Source organism: Pterocles gutturalis, unplaced genomic scaffold (genome assembly GCF_000699245.1).
Source record: "Pterocles gutturalis isolate BGI_N339 unplaced genomic scaffold, ASM69924v1 scaffold6664, whole genome shotgun sequence".
NCBI lineage: Eukaryota > Metazoa > Chordata > Aves > Pterocliformes > Pteroclidae > Pterocles > Pterocles gutturalis.
In genome coordinates this window covers 118,433-136,572 of record NW_010130498.1, presented here as the reverse complement: position 1 = coordinate 136,572, position 18,140 = coordinate 118,433, and the positions used below count along the sequence as shown (strand labels likewise).

The window sequence follows — 18,140 nt, the reverse complement described above, 5'->3', positions numbered from 1 at the left end:
TTATGACAGTGGTTAATTGCAAGATATAATGGGTGGAAAAAATCACCAAAGTGGTATGGAAGGAGCCAGGGTGGTCCCACAGTAATAGCAGGACATGCTCTTCTTGTGGTGAGGTTTGCCAGCTGCCTTGCCCTCATTAGGAGCACAATGTTTTCCAGGTGTTAGAGCATCAGGAGACCAGTAAAAGGGACAGTATCTTGGCAGCTGGGAGTGGGGGAGGGGCATAGGAATGCTAACAATGTGAGACATGAAAGGCAGGTCTCCTAGATGTTACCTGTGTAAACATCAAGGCTTTTCCTCCTGTGTTTGAGTCTCTTCATGTGCATTTCTCTAGGCGCAGACAGCGAACTTGGTGCTGGAAGATGGGACGAAGATGAAGGGCTATTCTTTTGGCTATCCATCCTCCACAGCAGGGGAAGTCGTATTCAACACTGGCCTTTCTGGGTAAGGCAAAAGCAAATCAGCTATAAGGACCAGAACTTCTCTGGGAGCTTGTTGAAGTGTGAAAGCTGCCTTTTCCAAGCTTGTGGTGTCCTGATCCAAGCATGTAGCATTCTGTGCAGAAAACACTGTAGTCCAGAGATACAGAGACAGAGCTAGTTAATTAAGAGACTTCAGTGACTTGTGGTGATGGGCAACTTTTAAGACTGATATAACTAAGCTTGATAGTGAGGTATGTAGAGATCTGATCACTTTCCATTCAAATCAATGTACTGCTGAGTCAGAGCAGAGGAGGTGTCTCTGTTCTCCTTCCAGTACCCTGGTCAAGTATAGAGTTGAATCATCTGCAGCCTTCTGGGTAACGGAACCTGGCTTCTGAGTGCAAAATTTTTAAATCCTAAGGTTCCCAAGCTGGTCACCTGTGTGACCCGTCCTTTATGACATTTGTTGGCTCATACCACAGTTAAGGATGCATTTAAACTCTGTGCCCTTTCCAGCTAAAGGGTAGGATCAGATTCATGCCTAACCTAGCGTGACTCTCTGTCCTCTTGAGTTGTAGAAGCCAGTGGCTGGCTTAGGATGGCAACCAAATGCTGCTGGTGCTTTTGTTGAACCACTTGAGCAGAGGGAATCTGCCTGGAGGAATGAGGCTTTTGTCTAGGAGGGGAACATGTCCCTGAGGAGGTGAGACAACTCTGAGGTTATTGGTGCTTGGTTTTTTTCTGCAGTCATTCATAGCTGTCTTTGCCCAGCTGCCTTGCATTCCCCAAATTCTGCTCTCCTTTGGAGAAACCGATACTCACAGGATGAGTTTTCAAATTATTTCATTGGTGAGAATGTTAAATTGCTGTGGAGGGGAATCTGTTTGCAAAGTTTTGCATTAGGAGGCAATTAAAGTATTTTGACAGCACTAATTACTGGCTGTGTTAATATACCTGCCAACAAACAACTGTTTAATATAGATCAGAATGATGGAGGGCACCAGAGTTCTCTTCTAGGTGATAGATTATGGGCAATAAATCTTGTCACATCCCAAAAGTCAAGGAGGACCTGATGGATTAATTTCCTCTCCACATGTTACTGTGGCAGCAGAAGCTGTGTTTGCTCATTTTCTAGCAATTTGGAGAGGATACCTGTGCTGGGGAGCGTATGGGCATGGAGGGAACATTCAAAATGCAAGGTTGTATCCCTGAAGCACTCTTCAGGAATATGACCTGGATTGATTTGGAGAAGAGGAAGATAAGAATTTGCAGCATTGTTGCAGATTGTACAAGCGACAGATTGGCTACCAGTCCAGGGATTGCTGTCTGGTGAAAGAAACTCTCTAGCTCTGCCTTTCCTGAGTGCAGAAATCCAGAGGATCCCAGCTGCCTCTTTTCATTGACACAGTAAGAGGCTAAGTGCCTGTGAGAAGGAGGTGCGCAGGGTAGGGGCCTCTTACAGACAGTCTGGGCACACAGCAATTTGTCAGTACAGGGAGCAAGTGGCTAGCACGAGGGTGATTTTGCCATAGCTGCTGTTAAGCCTCGGACCACCGCTTTCTGTGGAGTGGGTGTTTCTAGGTGGTGAGTAGGGTCAGCGTGGGCTCTGTACTGAGGTGGTTAGTATGCTCGTCTACACCTTGTCTCCTCATCCGGATTCCCACATTCTGATTCATGTCACAGAACGGAGAGGCAAAGCACTTGATATGTGTACACGCTTTCAGGCTTGAAGTAGCTAAAGCTGGCTGGAATGTGGTCATATTACTCTAGAGGGCAGAGAGCACTGTTTTAGGGGTGTAATGGTGAATTTTCGTTAGAAAAGCATGAGGATGAACTTTTCAGAAACATTTACTCAAAAAAAAAAAAATCCTAGTGTTGCGGCCATCTGCTTGGTATAGGAAACAAAAAGGAAGAGAGGAGATTTCCAGCTCAGAAAGGAGAAGAATTACAACTCATAAAATGTCCCCATTTTTGAAACAGCTCAGTAAATGCATTTGCCTCCAAAAAGTCTGTATGTTTCCCATGATATTCTAGAAAGAAAACTGATTGACGGGAATTTACTGAAAACAGGCAGACCTTTGGGCAGACACACAAGGATTGGCCCTTGCAGCATCTTTGGAGTTTGTGCTCCCATCTGCTCCTCTGCTCCACAGGGCATTGTGCCTGCTGAAAGGGCGTTGTGTCTCCCTGCCTTCTTCGTACCCCAGCCAAACCCAATGGCTCTCTGTCCTTGTTTGCAGGTTAAAAATAACATGCAAAGCTTAATTACATTAGCTTTGTCATTAACAAAGAGTCTTTTGGAAGCATAACCAGTTGACTCAAAAGGAGAGAGCAATGCCAAATGTGCGCTGCCATGCACTTACTGCAGTTCTGTGATCGCACTGCACTTTGTGTGGTTGTTTACCTGCAGCAGGAGGTATAGATTTGAACAGCAGGACAGGCTTACCTGAAAATATTTCATGGCCATTGTTCATTTGACGTGTAATTTCTCAGAGCTGGCTGGTGTGCTGCAATTGTCTATATCTGCCTGCAACCATTCCGGCTTTTGTGAAGAGTTTCCCAATGTTTGATAATTAATCTTCTGGCAGTAAGTCCAATGTTCCACAAAAATGTCTCTTGCAACTTGCTGATATCTGGTAGATGGCTGGAGTTGACAATTATGTATTGTTTAAATAATGATGACAATAATAAATTGTATTTTGTACAGGGCAGATTCATCCTGAAGTGTCTTTATGCATTTGGCTAAATATTTGTGTGGATAACTTCATCTGTTGCTAATTACAGCTGCTTTTGGGTTGAAAGACAGCAGCTGTTTGACGGATTGCTGCAACAGTATGCTACAGTGTAAGGGAGAAAGTGAAGGACTGTGTGCTAAGGTGAAACTGAAAAATAGGAGCAGGGGCATGCAGACCAAGTTTACCCTGTCCCCATCTTTGGGGTTGAAAGTGAGCCTGCATCTACTGCATACAGAGCTGATACTTTGCAAAATCCTAGGTTTGATCCTCCACTGCGGAAGAATGTTCCACCATGCTTTTGGATTTGTCCTTGCAGAGGAGGCTATTCAGGCAGCCACTTGAACAAAGTTGCTCTTCCTGGGGCTTGTGCTTAGGCTCAAGATATAAGGATGTGCTTTGGAGCCTTGTGATCAGGGTGGACTGCTGAATCCCAAAGCATTGACCTCAACTTCCCTTCTTCGGAGATACACAAACTGACTTCCAAGCACTTAGGACTCTTGTCAGGTGAAATGTGTGTCAGGTGAAATGTGGGTGGGGACCTGGAGATTGCCTAGAAGAGAGGCCAGGCCTCTGTGGGGAGAAGCTGCAGAAGTGGTACCTTGGCAGGATTTATTGACAGAACAGGTGGGAGAGAAGAACCTAGAGTAGTATTGAGGAATCACAAGGATGATTCACAACTGCTTCCCTGATCCCCAGACAGAAAGATAGGCATATATTTGTCCAGCTGCTCTCTGCAGAAGGGCAATTGCAGCGCTGAACATGTCAAGACCTGCAAGCTCCAGACTGAGGAAGGAGCCAAGTCCAGGCAAACAGCTCTGTTGTCTGTTGGCTTTTCAGTTTGAGCTTTCTGTTGCCACCAAGAGGGGCGAGTTCTTACACTGCGCGGAGGGAAGGAGATGGTAGCAGACAGCAATGATAAAGCATTGCCCACATGGGGTGTCCATGACACCCTATGTTATCCGTGGGTCAAGTGATATGCTATGCACTTATTCCAGTTCTGTGATCATTCTGTGCTTTGTGTAGTTGTTTACCTTATGTTAAATCACACTGAGTTGGAGTTTGTTAATAGCTCCTTTGTTTTTCTTAAATGAAACATGAGAAGCAAAGGCCGTTCCTTGTTTTCAGTGTCAAATGTTTAATCACAGATGGCAAAGTCAGGGCAGATTCACAGATGTGTTTGCTTTTATACTGAGAATACTTTCACATTAATACCATTTCTGTCTTTTTGTCCTGTAGGAACTCAGATCTGTCTTGTTTTCACTGGATCTTTCGTTTTCCTTTCAAGTCCAGACAAATGTACTTTTCTTCTATTGCTTCTTCATCTAGATACACTGAAGCCTTGACAGATCCCAGCTACAAAGGGCAGATTCTGGCACTGGCTAACCCCATAGCTGGGAATGGTGGAGTGCCTGACACAACTGCTTTGGATGAAATGGGCCTCAGGAGGTTTCTGGAGTCTGATGGGATCAAGGTAACAGTGGGAAAAGCAGAGCTGATCAAAGGGTGGTACTAGCCACCTGCGGTGTGTGATTGTGTGCGCATGTGTGCAAAAGCTTGCAGGCACCCTCATAAAAGTTAGAAGGAATCGATGATATTCAGCCTTTCTTTTGCTTCTTTTTGCTTCTACCTTCCTTTGGAGCAATGGTAGCAAAAGCTAATCCATCTTCCTCTGTGTACCAGGCCATGTGCTGTCTGAAAGCAGTATGTTTCCCATCGGTGACACACATGCTACGGTTTTTGTGAACTGCTGTCCTGGATGGCTTTTTCTCCACATTCCCTTCTACCTCATATTTACCTGTGTTTTCCCAGGACTGGTGGTCACAGACAGATCAAATACCAGTGAGCATGAGAAGTTTCTGTGTGTGGAGACTTTTCTTTCTGTGCCTGTACTACCACAGACAGGGGAGGTGACAGTTGTGTGGAGAAGGCAGTACGTGCTAGTGCGGGAACCACTATTTACACCGTGGGGCAGGGGATATTGGCTAGCAGCAGGGCTGTGTCCATGCAGTGGTGGCAGTACTGAAAAATGAAACAAAACCAGTGAAATTCTATATCTGTCCTGAGATGAAATGACTCCTTTATAAAGTATCTAACTCTACTGGAAAATGGAGTTGACTTTTGAAATTAAATGCCACTTAAAACTGAAAACCTTTCTTAAACAAAAAATGAATCAAAATAAAACATTTTGTCTTGTCTTAAATTTCCATTTTCTTTCTAATGAGAAGTGTTTTCTCAGTTCAATGCAATTTGTAGATTTGGTTACCTGGAAGCCACATTATTTTATGAACTTCCTGAGTAGAGTATCCCAGGTACAGTCATGACAGAGCACTGAAGTCTTCACCCCTTTTCCAGGTCCCTGTTCTGTGCACTCCCTCTGTGAGGACTCAAGTTGCTATCTTTTAGTTATATAAGAGCAGCCACACCATGTCTGCCTCGTCTCGTCCTGAGATGCGGTTTGCAGTGGATGAATAGTGAAAACTCAGAAAGTACAGGGCAGGTACAGAGTGATCCTTCAGTGCAAAATGCTGTTTCTTCTCTCTGCAGGTTTCAGGTTTGCTGGTGCTGGATTACAGCCATGAGTACAGCCACTGGCAGGCTGCTAGGAGCCTGGGAGAGTGGTTGCAGGAAGAACAGGTGAGCAATGTAGAGGTAACTACGTTATGAGAACAGACCTGTGTGTATGGGACCAGAGGAAAGAACTGCTTTGAGCTGGTAGCCACTCTTCTCCTCCAATGTCTTCACCAGTCTGCACTGGGCTCATTCTGTGTTCCTTAGTTCTTTGATTTTTTGTCCATATATCTTTTTCAGGGTGCAATGATGTTTCCAAAATCTATCCAGAAGGAATGTTAATTAAATGGGGATGTTTGGTTCTCCGTAAAAACGATACACATGAGATTATATTCTGTTCTCTAGTCAGATGTTTCTGTAGTGCTGCTCCTAGTGGTTGCCACAGTTGTAACCTTAAGAGATGTTAGCTGTAGAACTTGAAGCTGTGGAAGTCAAGGACGTGCCAGCCAACTGCCATTGACTTGTGACAGCTGGGAGGGTTTTGTGCTCATGAATAAGGCAAAACGAGGCCCAGAAATGAGACAGTTATTTGCCATGTTAACTTTTTATTTTGTGCTTTTTAGTGCGGAAACTAGATTTGAAGAACTAAGCTGTTTATGAGTGGGAATAGGGAGAAGAAGTGAAGAACTGGAAGGGAGGCACCAGTGGTAATAGTGCTGCTAAGAGCCAGAGCTCCTTAAACAAGGACATGTTCATCTCAACAAAGTGGTCTGGCTGCTGTCTTCCTCTGTCTTAGCTGATGGTTCTCTATTTTATCCTTGTGTTTTCTTCAGGTGCCTGCACTGTACGGGATTGATACCAGAATGCTGTCCAAATTAATTCGTGGCAAGGTATGATCTGCTTCCCTTGATCCAGTTGTGTTAACCTTACCATTGCTGGGCCCTTTTTCTAACAGTGCAGCAAACCTGGGGTGGCAATGCTACTGCTGGGCTGCCTTCCCCTCAGATGTTGCTCAGCTCCCTGTGTTCTTCCAAAGGCACTGTGTCTTCTGTACAGCTGAGGCAATGCTCCCAGGGAGCCCCCTCTCCTTGGCTCTGCACTGTGTTTCCTGTTCTACATAAGTGAACTGGCACAAGCTGATGTAAATGAAAGGCCTCAACAGGTAGTAGTGTCAACTACATGGTACCTCAGATAGCAATAGTCAGAGAGAGCAAAAACTCAGTGAGATAATGTAGATATTAGTTCACAAACAGCACCACCTTTGGTCAGCGGAAATTCTTCTGCTCCTCAGATACAAAGGAGTGCCTACAATAACCTAAGCTGAATTCCTAACTCAGGCTGGTTTTCTTTGGCCAAAGCCTGCTATTATTTTTAATAGTCATTACTTTTCTCTGGTTTCCAAGAGCTGACAATTGAAGGACAGGAGCAGGATTATGTTACTGAACGGAGGTTAATGTTAAGGTAGGCTTCACACTGGCTGAAACAGTGATCAAAGCCAGTCTGAATGTAATTGCGCCTTGGAGGCTCTTCTTTTGTAATGGATTATTTGAAGCTGCTCTTGTCTTTAGGTGATCAATTTGCAGACTGCAGTCCAAGCCCCCACCCCCTTTCACTGCACAGAGCAAAATACCCAGCTTGAACAGAGGAGTATTTGTAGAAATGAATTCTTATGGAGGATAGGGCATTGTCCTGGTCTTACAGACAGCAGGCAAGTGCAGTTCAGTACAATAGAAAATGGCAATATATTTTCTACTTTCTTCAGAGATACTGTTTAATAGATCAGCGTTCCTTTCATTCAAAGTAAATATGCTTTTGTGTTTATCCAGTAACTTAGCAGTGTATGGTAGTAATGCCCGTTATACAGGTCTCTGAGTGGTATTGGCTTATGGCTTTTAAAATATGCATAATGTAGCCTTAACTCCCAGTCTTCTCGGCTTGAAAAAAGCAGCTTAGTATGTCACTCCCTGTCTGTTTATAAACTGGGGGAGAGAACGGGGCTTCATTACAATCAGTGCAGAATTGAGCAGTGACTTTTTAAATTGCACTCTAAGGGTAAATGCAGGGCACCCTTTGGCTGAATAATCTGGGAGCAAGGTAAAACACAGGGTTCCTCTTTGAGAGCAAGGGCCTTAGGGCTTTGTCATCAGCATTTAGGGGACTGACTGCATGGTGGCACTAAGCAGTTTCTGTGGTTTCCAAGAATATGCCTTGTTTAAGATGATGCTGACCTTTTCAGCTCTGCTCCACACAAAGCAGCCTGGAGTAGCTGTTGGTGTAAGGTGCTAGTCAAGATGAGATAAGATGTCAGCCACTGTTAAGAGCAAAACTCTGTCTTTAAAACTTGTCCTTAGTAACGGACATGGCAATGCAAGATGCTGGCTCTTTCTTGCCCTAGGAAAATGGCAAGGATACTTCAGTTATGACCAACTGTGGAAGTATCGCATGTAAGTTTCATTAAACGCAATGAGCATTCCCAGTATGTGTGGTCATGTGATATCCACAAGGCGAGCTGAGTTTAACATGTTTTTTCATGAAAGTGTTCCGCGTTATAAATTACAACAAAACGTTGACTTCCTTTGTTTTACTTTCCCCTCCCATCCTTGCAAAGTTCTGTATTGTGCACCCTGTCCCTATGCTGAGAAGAGGTTAACCCTAGGCTAATCCCACTTATTCCAGTGGTGAGGTAAAGCCAAAACAGGAATTTTTTGACTGAGAATTTTAATGAGCAGAAGGTGGAGAAGGATATGCTGCTGTCAGAGTGAGAGAGTCCTAGCTTCTGTGACGTGATAACAGCAATAAAGAATAGAACTTGCTGGAGGTGATTTTTGTTTTTTTAAACAGTTTATTCGGAAAACAGCTGTGCTGGCCTGCCTCCTACTTAGCTTTGCCTTACACCAGCTCTGCTGCCTTGTAGCTGTCACAGGAGGTGGCTGAAGACCTCACAGTGGGTTTCCAAAAACAAAAAGCTTCCAACTGTTTTGGGGATTACTCCCAGATCTGCACAACAGTTATTTGAAGATCAGAATTCTGATCTTGGAAGGCAACTGATTTTACTGTCACTAGACAGCTTGCTAAATTACCTATTAACAAATTTTACTCCTGGCACTGCCTCTCCCCTGAATGAAGGATTTTAAACAGATTTTTGATAACCAAGGAAGGCTCATAAACTTCTGAAGATGCTGGAAGTGGTTATAAGCCACCATGAAACCATCTCTAAACAGCTGTTCCTGCTGCTGTGCCTGTCAGCACCTTGTCCCAGTGTTCACAGCTTCTCCTTTGCTCATGTTCTGCTGTTTACCGCTGTATTTCCACAGGGCACAGTACTTGGGAAGATTGAATTTGAAGGTCAACCCATGGAGTTTGCAGACCCAAATAAACAAAACTTAATTGCAGAAGTTTCAACAAAGGTGAGAAGTTCTTCTGTAGTCCCAACGCTGTACACTCCAGATAGTAACTGGTCCTCATTTGCTCTGGGGATCATCCAGACTTTCTAAACAAACAATTTGGGGACCTTTTCTAAATCACACACCTTTCCAAACCTTTGAAGGACTGTGATCTCAACAACATCCTTGTGGAATCCTCCTAGCCCCTTAGGTGCTGTGTTGAAAGAGAGGTAAGATGGGCTGCTTTATCAGCTGGATGTAGTCTGAACAGGACTCTTATCAGAGGACTGTCTGTTACTAAGATAGGATTGAGAAGTGTTGGGAATACATTTTAGACCTAGTATGTGGTGATCATTTTCACCAAGAAGAATAGTTGCTTTCCATAAACGAATTTCTGGAAAGCTCACAATAATATTTGATGATCTGGGTTCAGGTATAATTTTGTTGCAGTGATTCCAGAAGATATTTCTAGATTTCAAAAAGAGACCAAATTAGGAATCCCCCGAATTTAATATTGCTGGTATTAGCTGCTTTGTAGATACATACAGAACAGCAGTTCAGTCTGTACTCTGTTAGCTGGGCGTGCAAACTATGTTGGACCACAAGCTGAGAAAAACATTACAAATCATGAGGACGTAGCAAGCCAGGCCCATACTAAAAATAGTAACTATTCTTGTACTAATGCAAGGGCTAATGTCTTAAATTGTGGACCCTTTAGGGATTTAATTGTGGGAAGAAGAGTGCCTTGGGTGCCTAATCCCATTCACTGAAGAAAGATCAGTGTGTCTGAGTCCCATTTACAAATTCCATGCTTACTGCAGTGTTTGCAGCTCCTTCAAGCTCAGTGAGGCCCTGGCAGAGTACTACAAATAGTTCCCTTGTATGCTGTTCTGTGCACAAGCTGGTGTGTTAGTGGCATGAGTGAGAAGCAGTCCTGAACAGACTGGTCGGTGAGCAAGTGGGAATTTGAAGCACGATCTCCAGTAGTAACTAGTTACCTGGAATGCCCCTGGAATACACAGACAGCCTTGCAAATCTCACCTTTGCGGATCTCACAAACTCATGCCAGTGCCTCCGCTGTATTTTGAGTCAGGGCCTTGTTGCTACACAGAAGGATGGCAATTTCTTATTGAGGTTGTGATCTATGATTACAAGATGCAGGTGGAGCTGTTTTGAGCAGTAATTCAGAAACAGGTAAGGCTGCTGATGCTAAACTCTGCAATTACTAAGGCAGAAGTGCTGTAAAGATGCTGAAAATAGCTTCTAAAAGGGAGCTGTAATAAGATTAACAGGGCTTTGGTGGTCTCATTATGTTTATAACTTCGTTTTATAGGCTGAAAAGCATCATCACAAATAAAGCTGAAAATGAAGTAAGCTGTTCAATGTTGGTAATTACTGGACATGATAATCTATCTGTTGCCAAACAGCTGTTTTCATGTAAATCAGGATACAGTAAGATCAGTAATCTGCTTATCAATTGTACATTAGGAGTGATTGATTTTCCTTTTTTCTTTTTCCACCTTCTTTCAATGCTAGTGGTATAGGCTCTATTTGCTAACATTCCTTATATGTAGAAAAGTGCCAGTATTTTGCAGGAACTTTTGTTGGAGATGGATTTTGGTACATGTGATGGTCAGGGTCCCAAAGCAGATGAGAGGTGTTTAACCACTTGAAGTTGAAAGATCAATTCTAGCCACACAGACAGCCCCACGTACTCCTTTTGTTCTCTGCGCTATTGCCAGCAGGAGTTTCTACTCTCCCTGACTGCTGTCTCACAGTCTTCCCACATCATCCTTTCAGACTGGGACAGTTTTTATAGGCTGTGCAGTGAACAGATGAGAGAAATCCTCTGTCTTTAGAAGGAATGTATTTTAACAGTTCACTGATCCAGTTCCCAGTCTGGTTTCTGTCTAGACATACTCTCAGACAGATGCAGGGGTCAGTCCTCTGGAGGAACAGTAAGTGTGAGAAGTGGGGGGAGGATTGTGAAGATAGTAGCATCTAAAATCAGTCTTGCTGCTGAAGGAAATGTTATAACAAATCATAGCCTTATTAATTGGACAGGGAAGAGTTTTGAGAGCGAGGTAATTAAAGTACCTCAAAGCAGTTTTGTCCCACAACTCCTTCTGTCCATTAGAAAAGCCAGGGAGAACCTTTGAAGGAGATCCTTGCTTTGTAATATTTTGCAGATTTTTAAGTATGGATGCTGTGAATAATTTAGGAGTCTCCAAAAGCCCTTTTAAAAAGGAGGGTGAGTTGTTTCGTTTTTTTTTTAAGGGACTTTGGCACATGACACTAAATTAGTTTCTGTGAGAACAGAGCACCAATATCTTCTTGAGATTTTTGAAGCCCACCTTCCAGAAGCCTGAAGGACAGCAGGTAGAAGACCCATACAATTTCTGTGCAATGATGCAGTTCCACCACGGACTGTGGAAGCAGAATCCATTTGTGTACTGGTGACTGTGAAGATATTGTCGTATTTGATGTCAAGCACAGCTTCATATCAGAAGCCTTGAGTGATCTAACGAGACCCAGTTTCAGTATGATTTCCATTCTACTAATTCTCGAAAAGGAATTGTGGTGTATATTGCCACCTGATTATGTAGTGTGAACTACAAGATGTGTTCCGATACACCAAAAACAAACAAACAAAAAAAATCTCCTTTCAGCATTACACAGCATGAGTAGCAACTTCAAGGTATGAAGTAGCCTTGCTCCACTGACATCAGCAGGATGACTTCAGCTGAAAATCTCTTGCCATGTATCTGACATTTCTCTTGGGCTGCAATAATCTTTGAGAACTGGCTTGCTACTTCACTGCTAATGAGGTGAAACACAGGAAAAAAGCTTGTCATTAGCTATGGAAACAAGTGATTTCTTAGAGATTGCTGTTACTGCTGTAATCAACACTATATAAATGAGCATTATAACTTCTACTTTCACAGGAAAATGAAGGAAGTGGTAATGTCTGCAGTACTTCTAGAGATTTCCATGTAAATTGATAACTACCAGTTGCTGCATGTTGGTGAAAAGTTTTTCTACACGTTCCCTCTGTTTGGGGGCAGAGGGTGATCTGCCATTTACAGCATGATCTGTCTTTTTATAGGAAGTCAAGGTTTATGGCAGAGGGAATCCAATTAAAGTTGTATCTGTCGACTGTGGGTTGAAGCACAACGTTATCCGTCTGCTGGTAAAGGTAGGTCAGTGTTTTATGTCCTTCATCTCTTGTTTTGCTTTGGTAAGAGCCTCACCTGTATTCACTAGCCTTCCTTCCACCTGGACACATCCATTCTAGTAGCAGTTTCCCTTCTAAAATGAGGTAAAATTTTTAGGATGATTTTTATGGACTAGGAGATGTTTTCTGAACATGGTACACTGTATTGAAGGGGTAAGGAAGAGGACCTGTGCAGCAACTTCTTGGCCATGAGAAGAATTCCTAGAAGGTGAGCTTTAAAAAGACAAGTACAGTCTTTCAAAAGAACCACCAAGGAAAGTCAACCCAACATTGTCAAAAATAAGTATATGGGGGAAAAAAATAAATTTACAGTGAGGGTGCTGAATGGCTGAAACAGGCCCAGAGAAGTTGTGGAACGTCTGTCCTTGGAAATATTGAAAACTTAAATGGCCAGTGCCCTCAGCAGTGTGCCCTAAAATTGAAATGACCCCTGCTTTGTGCATGGATTGGACTAGGTGACCTCCTGGGGTTCCTCCAGCCTGAGTTTTTCATTCATTCTGTGTTTCTGTGGAAATCTTTTCCCATTGTTAGCGCAGTGGTGTGTAGTGGTAGTGGAGAGAAGCCTCCTTATTGTCCCTGACAAAGGAGTGACTGAAATCCAAACTCAACTTCTAGGATATGAGAGCATGAAAACAACTTCCTGACATAAACTCATTTGTTCCCCTCTTCTGCTCACTTCTTCCCTTTGTTTTTTCTTAGCGAGGTGCAGAAGTGCATTTGGTTCCATGGGACCATGATTTCACCAGCATGGAGTATGATGGGCTCATAATTTCCGGAGGTCCAGGGGATCCCATGAAGGCCCAGGAGGTGATTCAGAATGTCAGAAAGGTACAGTGCAGTAGCCTTGGCACAAATATTCTTGTTTATTTGCCCTTTTTTCAAGTGCCTTAAATCTAAACAGTTGATTGTACTAATGTGCTATGGACCAAATATTATTCAGTCATTTCAGCTGGCTGGGCTATTCCTCATCTTGGTCCACTTGGTCCACAAGAGGAAGAAACTTTCCTTTATAGGCTGTTGCCACCCTTGCATTCAGCTGTTTCCTAAGTCTGTGTGGCTGCTCTGAGGGAACTAGTATGATTTATGCTGGAATTGCTGAACAGAGACACTCCAATACTCCAGCATCTCTTGAAACCTTTTCATTTTAGGTCCTGGAGAGCAATCGCCCAGAGCCCTTGTTTGGAATTAGCATGGGGAATCTAATCACTGGAATAGCAGCCGGAGCTACTTCCTACAAGATGCAGATGGCCAACAGGTGCGGCAGCATTTCTGCTTCCCAGGGCCTCAATAGACCTGCTCAGCATTGCAAAAGGCCCCAGAGCAGCAGTGCTTTGCTTCTGAACTACCTTAATGGGAGCTTGCATGTCAGTAACATTATTTCTTCATTCTAGCCGTTCTCCTGGCCTTTAATTTAAGCTACCATGTCATGCATTACTTTTTTTGAGGGTGTTTTGCAAGTAGTTGGTGTAATTGATCCCCATCAAAATGAAGGATAGCCAAGTTTCTCCTAGGATTTGTCATTTTGAGATTGGCTGCCAGTATTGACCAGCTACTGCTGAACTGCTGTGTGTAGTCCCACAGTTATCAACTCTTCCTAACTCTGGCATGTGGACACATCTGGCGCTTCCATCCTCTGTTGTCTGATCCTTTCTGTTTCAGAGGACAGAACCAGCCCGTCCTGAATGCAGTGACTGGACAGGCTGTCATCACTGCTCAGAACCATGGTTATGCCATCGACAGCTCTACCCTCCCACCTGGCTGGAGACTTCTCTTTGTGAATGCCAATGATCAATCGAATGAGGTGAGCTCATGCTTTCCAGATACCTGCACATAGCAGCCTCTAGTGAGCAAAGGCTCCATCTCGCTTTATTTCACCTCCTGGAAGCTTGCTATCAGATTACAATTAGTTATCAGGACTAAACTTGACGATCTGGCCATCTGCTTTCTTTGGGGTACTGCCTTACAGCCCAAAAGGGGGCGAACCATTACTGCAGCTCTCCGCACTAGCCTGATGTTCTCCGTACTAGAACATTACTGCAGTCTGATTTGACCTGTTATTGTAAATAGAAGTCCAAGGACTGAAGTCATGAGGGAGAGAGGCAGTTGCCTATAGAGAACAACTTACAGGATCTAAGGTAGAGGTCTCGTATCAAGCGACATCCACGTAGGGGGAAAAAAAAATAAAAAATGCCTGGGGTCTGGAGGTTCACAGTTGAGCAGGGAAAAGCATAAGAAGGAAAACAATATCCCATAGCTCAGTTTTAACAAGGTCAGACAGACATGGAGACAGATATCAGGCTTTGTAATTGCCCATTTTAAATCTTGTCCGTTAGACACAGTGTTGTGCAAGTCAGAAATCTTGTTATTTATCAGAAAATAATTGAAAATAAGGTATTTTCAAAAGCAATTTCCCCCACAGAAATATGCCTCTCTGTTGTTTTGTATAAATGCCCCACATTGTCTGTCAGATTGAACGGTGCTGTTCTGGCACATCCTGGCTACACTTTGCAGGACTGAGGAGCAGTCATTTCCAGAACTTGAGAATAAGTTTTGCTTGTCAGTTGCTGTTTTCTGTATCCTTACAGACATATCTAGACAGAGACAAATGTTACCAAACAAGATGTTAATACAAAAAATTTACAGCTGTTTGGTTCAATTTTTGAAATGGGTTTGTTTTAGCTGTGTTGACAAACTGAACCTTTTAATCTCCAGGACTTTAATGCTTGCTTTAGCTGAAGATTGGAGACAAGTGTGATGGTACATTTGCATAAAGCAGGTGATAAGGTTGGACATGATTCTTCTGGATCTAGAAGCATGACATTCTTTTGTGTGAGCTGAAGGATCATTCCTGTGAGCCCCAAAGGAGCATCAGTCTCATAAACCTTCATAGATGGAGAGGGACAAGGAGCAATGTTATTTTAGCATGGGACGCACAAACAGGAACAGGGTTGGATGTGTAGTCTGTTGCATTCCTCTGGTTGAAAGAGAAAAAACATTTCTTGTGGCTGCCTTGAACCATCAGAGCTGGACAGGGCCAAAACAGGTTTCCAAACACTGACAAGCCATGGAGTGAATTTTTTTAAAAGATATTTTTATGTAACTAGAAGTAACATGAGCATTCAGGGAAAATAAGACATACTGATGACATTCTTTACTCTGAGGACAGAAACTTATACCATCATAGATCACCTGTGGCCACTGGCTCATCTCTCATCCCTGTCCTATCCTAGCATCCCACCCTGCAGCTCTGGATGGCACTGTTGCTCCGTGGGAGTTGTTGTGTCTCCTTTGTCTGTTCCTAAGGGAAGCAGGTTATATCAGAACTACTTTTTTCCTGGATTTCCTCTTGAGGGACTTCTCTACCTCTGTCTGGAATCAGGGGCCTTGAGCAATGACAGCTACAGGGCAGTCTCCCCATGGACCATGTTCCTTGGTGCTATCAGGCCACGCAAGTGAGAAGTCCGTTTTTCCTGGCTCCAACTGAAACTACAAGCACTGTCTCCAAACTCAGTTTAGGTCCTTCATAGCTGTTGTTTGTCCAGAGCAGTGGTCCCACTTCATCACAGCTCTGAAAACAACCCAGGGCAGAGACCACGCGCAAGGTCCTGTGTCAATATTTAAAGTGAGTTATGGAAATAAAAAACGTGACTGAAATCCATTTCTCCTGTGACACACAGAACCAACCAGATCAGGATGGTAAAACCTTTCATTCCATAACAGCCTTGTCCAAGGTGATCTTTCTTTGCCATGTATGTTTTGGTTCTCTGCCTGGTCCAGGAGTACCTCTGGAGGGAGACTAGCCTGTCTCCTCTGTTAAGTGCTTACAACTTAGTAGTGTTTGCTGTTGTAGTGAAAGATGTTTATCCACTATGCTTCTCATCCATGCACAGTCAGTGGGTTATATGGGCATTGGAGTGTTAGCAGAAGAGCAAGAGTCTCAATAACTCTGAAGACATTGGTTGAAGACTGGGAATGAAATGGATGTCAATTTGACAGCCCCTAGAAACACTCCAATCCTTTGGCCTTCAGTGGTTACAGGGATGACATGTGGCTTCCTGTTCTCTTGCCTGCTTGCAAGGAGTTGTCTAAGACTTTTTTTTTTTTTTTTTTATTCCTGCAGGGAATTATGCATGAGACCAGACCAATTTTCACAGCACAGTTCTACCCAGATGCAAATCCTGGGCCAAGAGACACAGAGGTATTGTATGACGGTTGATCTGGGCTTGCTTTCAGATGGCCTGGGGAGTGTGGATATGTATCGGCTACAGTGACAAGTGTTAATGTTGGTGATGGTCCTAAATCTTGGTTTTGGAAACATCAGGATCCTAACAGAGGGCCAAGTCACGCATAGGCTTGTGTCTGCTTAACTTGATCTGCAGCTAATTACAATCAGCAGTAAGGCATCTATTGACTTCTGTGTGCTTTGGATCAATGATTCCATTCATGTGATGTGTATGCTTTGAGTCCTGCTGGGATTATTTGTGTGTTGGAAGTTACTGAAGTGCTTAAGCTGTTGCACGATGAGGCTCAAATCTCTTGTACCTGGGGTGATTGCAAAAGGAAAAGGATTTTATCTTAACAGAAAAAAATACCAGCCAGATGCTTTGTAATAAAATCATTTACTTTCTAATACATTTTAGTTCCACTTTCAAATTTTATAATTACTGTAGAGTTATGTAAATGGATTCACACTTCCTCACTTTGGTTCTCCTAAGTGAAATGAAATTTTAATCCCCCATCTGTGACTTCACACAAATTCTATAACAACTGGTTGTGTAGTCACAGAGTATGACTAAGCAGCAACAGGGGATGCGGGAGGGAGAGGAGGCATGTCTGATCATAAATGAACTATTTAGCATTTCTTGAGAGAGGAAGATGGAAGAAAACATAGAAGTGTGTATTTTAATCTCAATTTGATGATGTTGATTAAACCTGCAAGTAATTCTCTTGATATCAAGAAGTTTCACGGCAATCTGGTTGACTAGTGAGTCTCAGAGAACTCAAAACAGCCCTCAGCTGTCTGTGCACTCCCACTGCTGGGATGGGTTTTATAACACAGTGCCTATCCTGCTAGACTTGCAGTACCCATCCGTGCTGCTTCCAGAGGTGATTCCCAGCAGCCAGCCAGCTTCAGGGGCTGTGTGGACAGAGCTCTGCAGGTGTGGGGTTAGGTGAGGAGCCTGCAGCTGCCTGTGTGTGTGTGGTGGTCATGCTGCCTCCTGTGCCTGGCCTGGCTGGAGAACACTTTTCTCACAGCTGCTCTGGGATCTCCTCTGGAAGGACAATACTGCTTTAGCACAACTTATGTTTAGATTTACCTGTTTGGATCCCAGCTCTGTAAGACTCCATTCCAGATGGTTCCCTTGAGCTAGTTAAGTGTATGCTCTTCTGTATTTTAGCTTTTAATGCACACTTATTCGTTACGTTGTCAGCCATATACAAGCAGAGCATACAGACATGATTGATACGTGTTTTCTTCCTGATATGACCTCACTTTCTTGAATGCAGCTTTGTCAGATATGTCAAAGTTGTTAAAAACATTTCAAATAATTATCCCCTCTTCTCTGATGGTATAAATCTTTCTGAAGGCAGCAGAGCTGAGTTGATAGCTTGAGCTCACAAATGGCCTATTTTTTCCTTTTTTGCTTGGCATTTATTTAGTTCCACTTTGGGGATTAAATACATGCATTTATTTTTCCTAGTTCCTGTTTGATTCATTTATTTCACTGATTAAGAGAGGGAAAGGCACTACTGTTTCCTCGGTCCTGCCCAAGGCTGGAGCAGCAGCTTCCAGAGTGGAGGTCAGTGTACAGATACTCGTTATTCATGCCTGTCAATGAGGGCAGGAGCTTGTTAA

The 18,140-nt window shown here is 43.4% G+C and overlaps 1 protein-coding gene across 1 annotated transcript in view; it reads left to right on the top strand.

Annotated features, from left to right (window-relative positions):
* Nucleotides 1-18,140, top strand: part of CPS1 (carbamoyl-phosphate synthase 1, mitochondrial) — an 87,587-nt gene that overhangs the window by 7,108 nt on the left and 62,339 nt on the right. Inside the window, exons 2-12 of the mRNA XM_010080238.1 lie at nucleotides 335-444; nucleotides 4,484-4,628; nucleotides 5,702-5,791; nucleotides 6,499-6,555; nucleotides 8,980-9,072; nucleotides 12,155-12,244; nucleotides 12,983-13,111; nucleotides 13,432-13,538; nucleotides 13,943-14,084; nucleotides 16,404-16,481; nucleotides 17,986-18,084. Of these exons, the coding sequence (XP_010078540.1) occupies nucleotides 335-444; nucleotides 4,484-4,628; nucleotides 5,702-5,791; nucleotides 6,499-6,555; nucleotides 8,980-9,072; nucleotides 12,155-12,244; nucleotides 12,983-13,111; nucleotides 13,432-13,538; nucleotides 13,943-14,084; nucleotides 16,404-16,481; nucleotides 17,986-18,084 (1,140 nt within the window). The remainder of the gene's footprint in view (nucleotides 1-334; nucleotides 445-4,483; nucleotides 4,629-5,701; nucleotides 5,792-6,498; nucleotides 6,556-8,979; nucleotides 9,073-12,154; nucleotides 12,245-12,982; nucleotides 13,112-13,431; nucleotides 13,539-13,942; nucleotides 14,085-16,403; nucleotides 16,482-17,985; nucleotides 18,085-18,140) is intronic.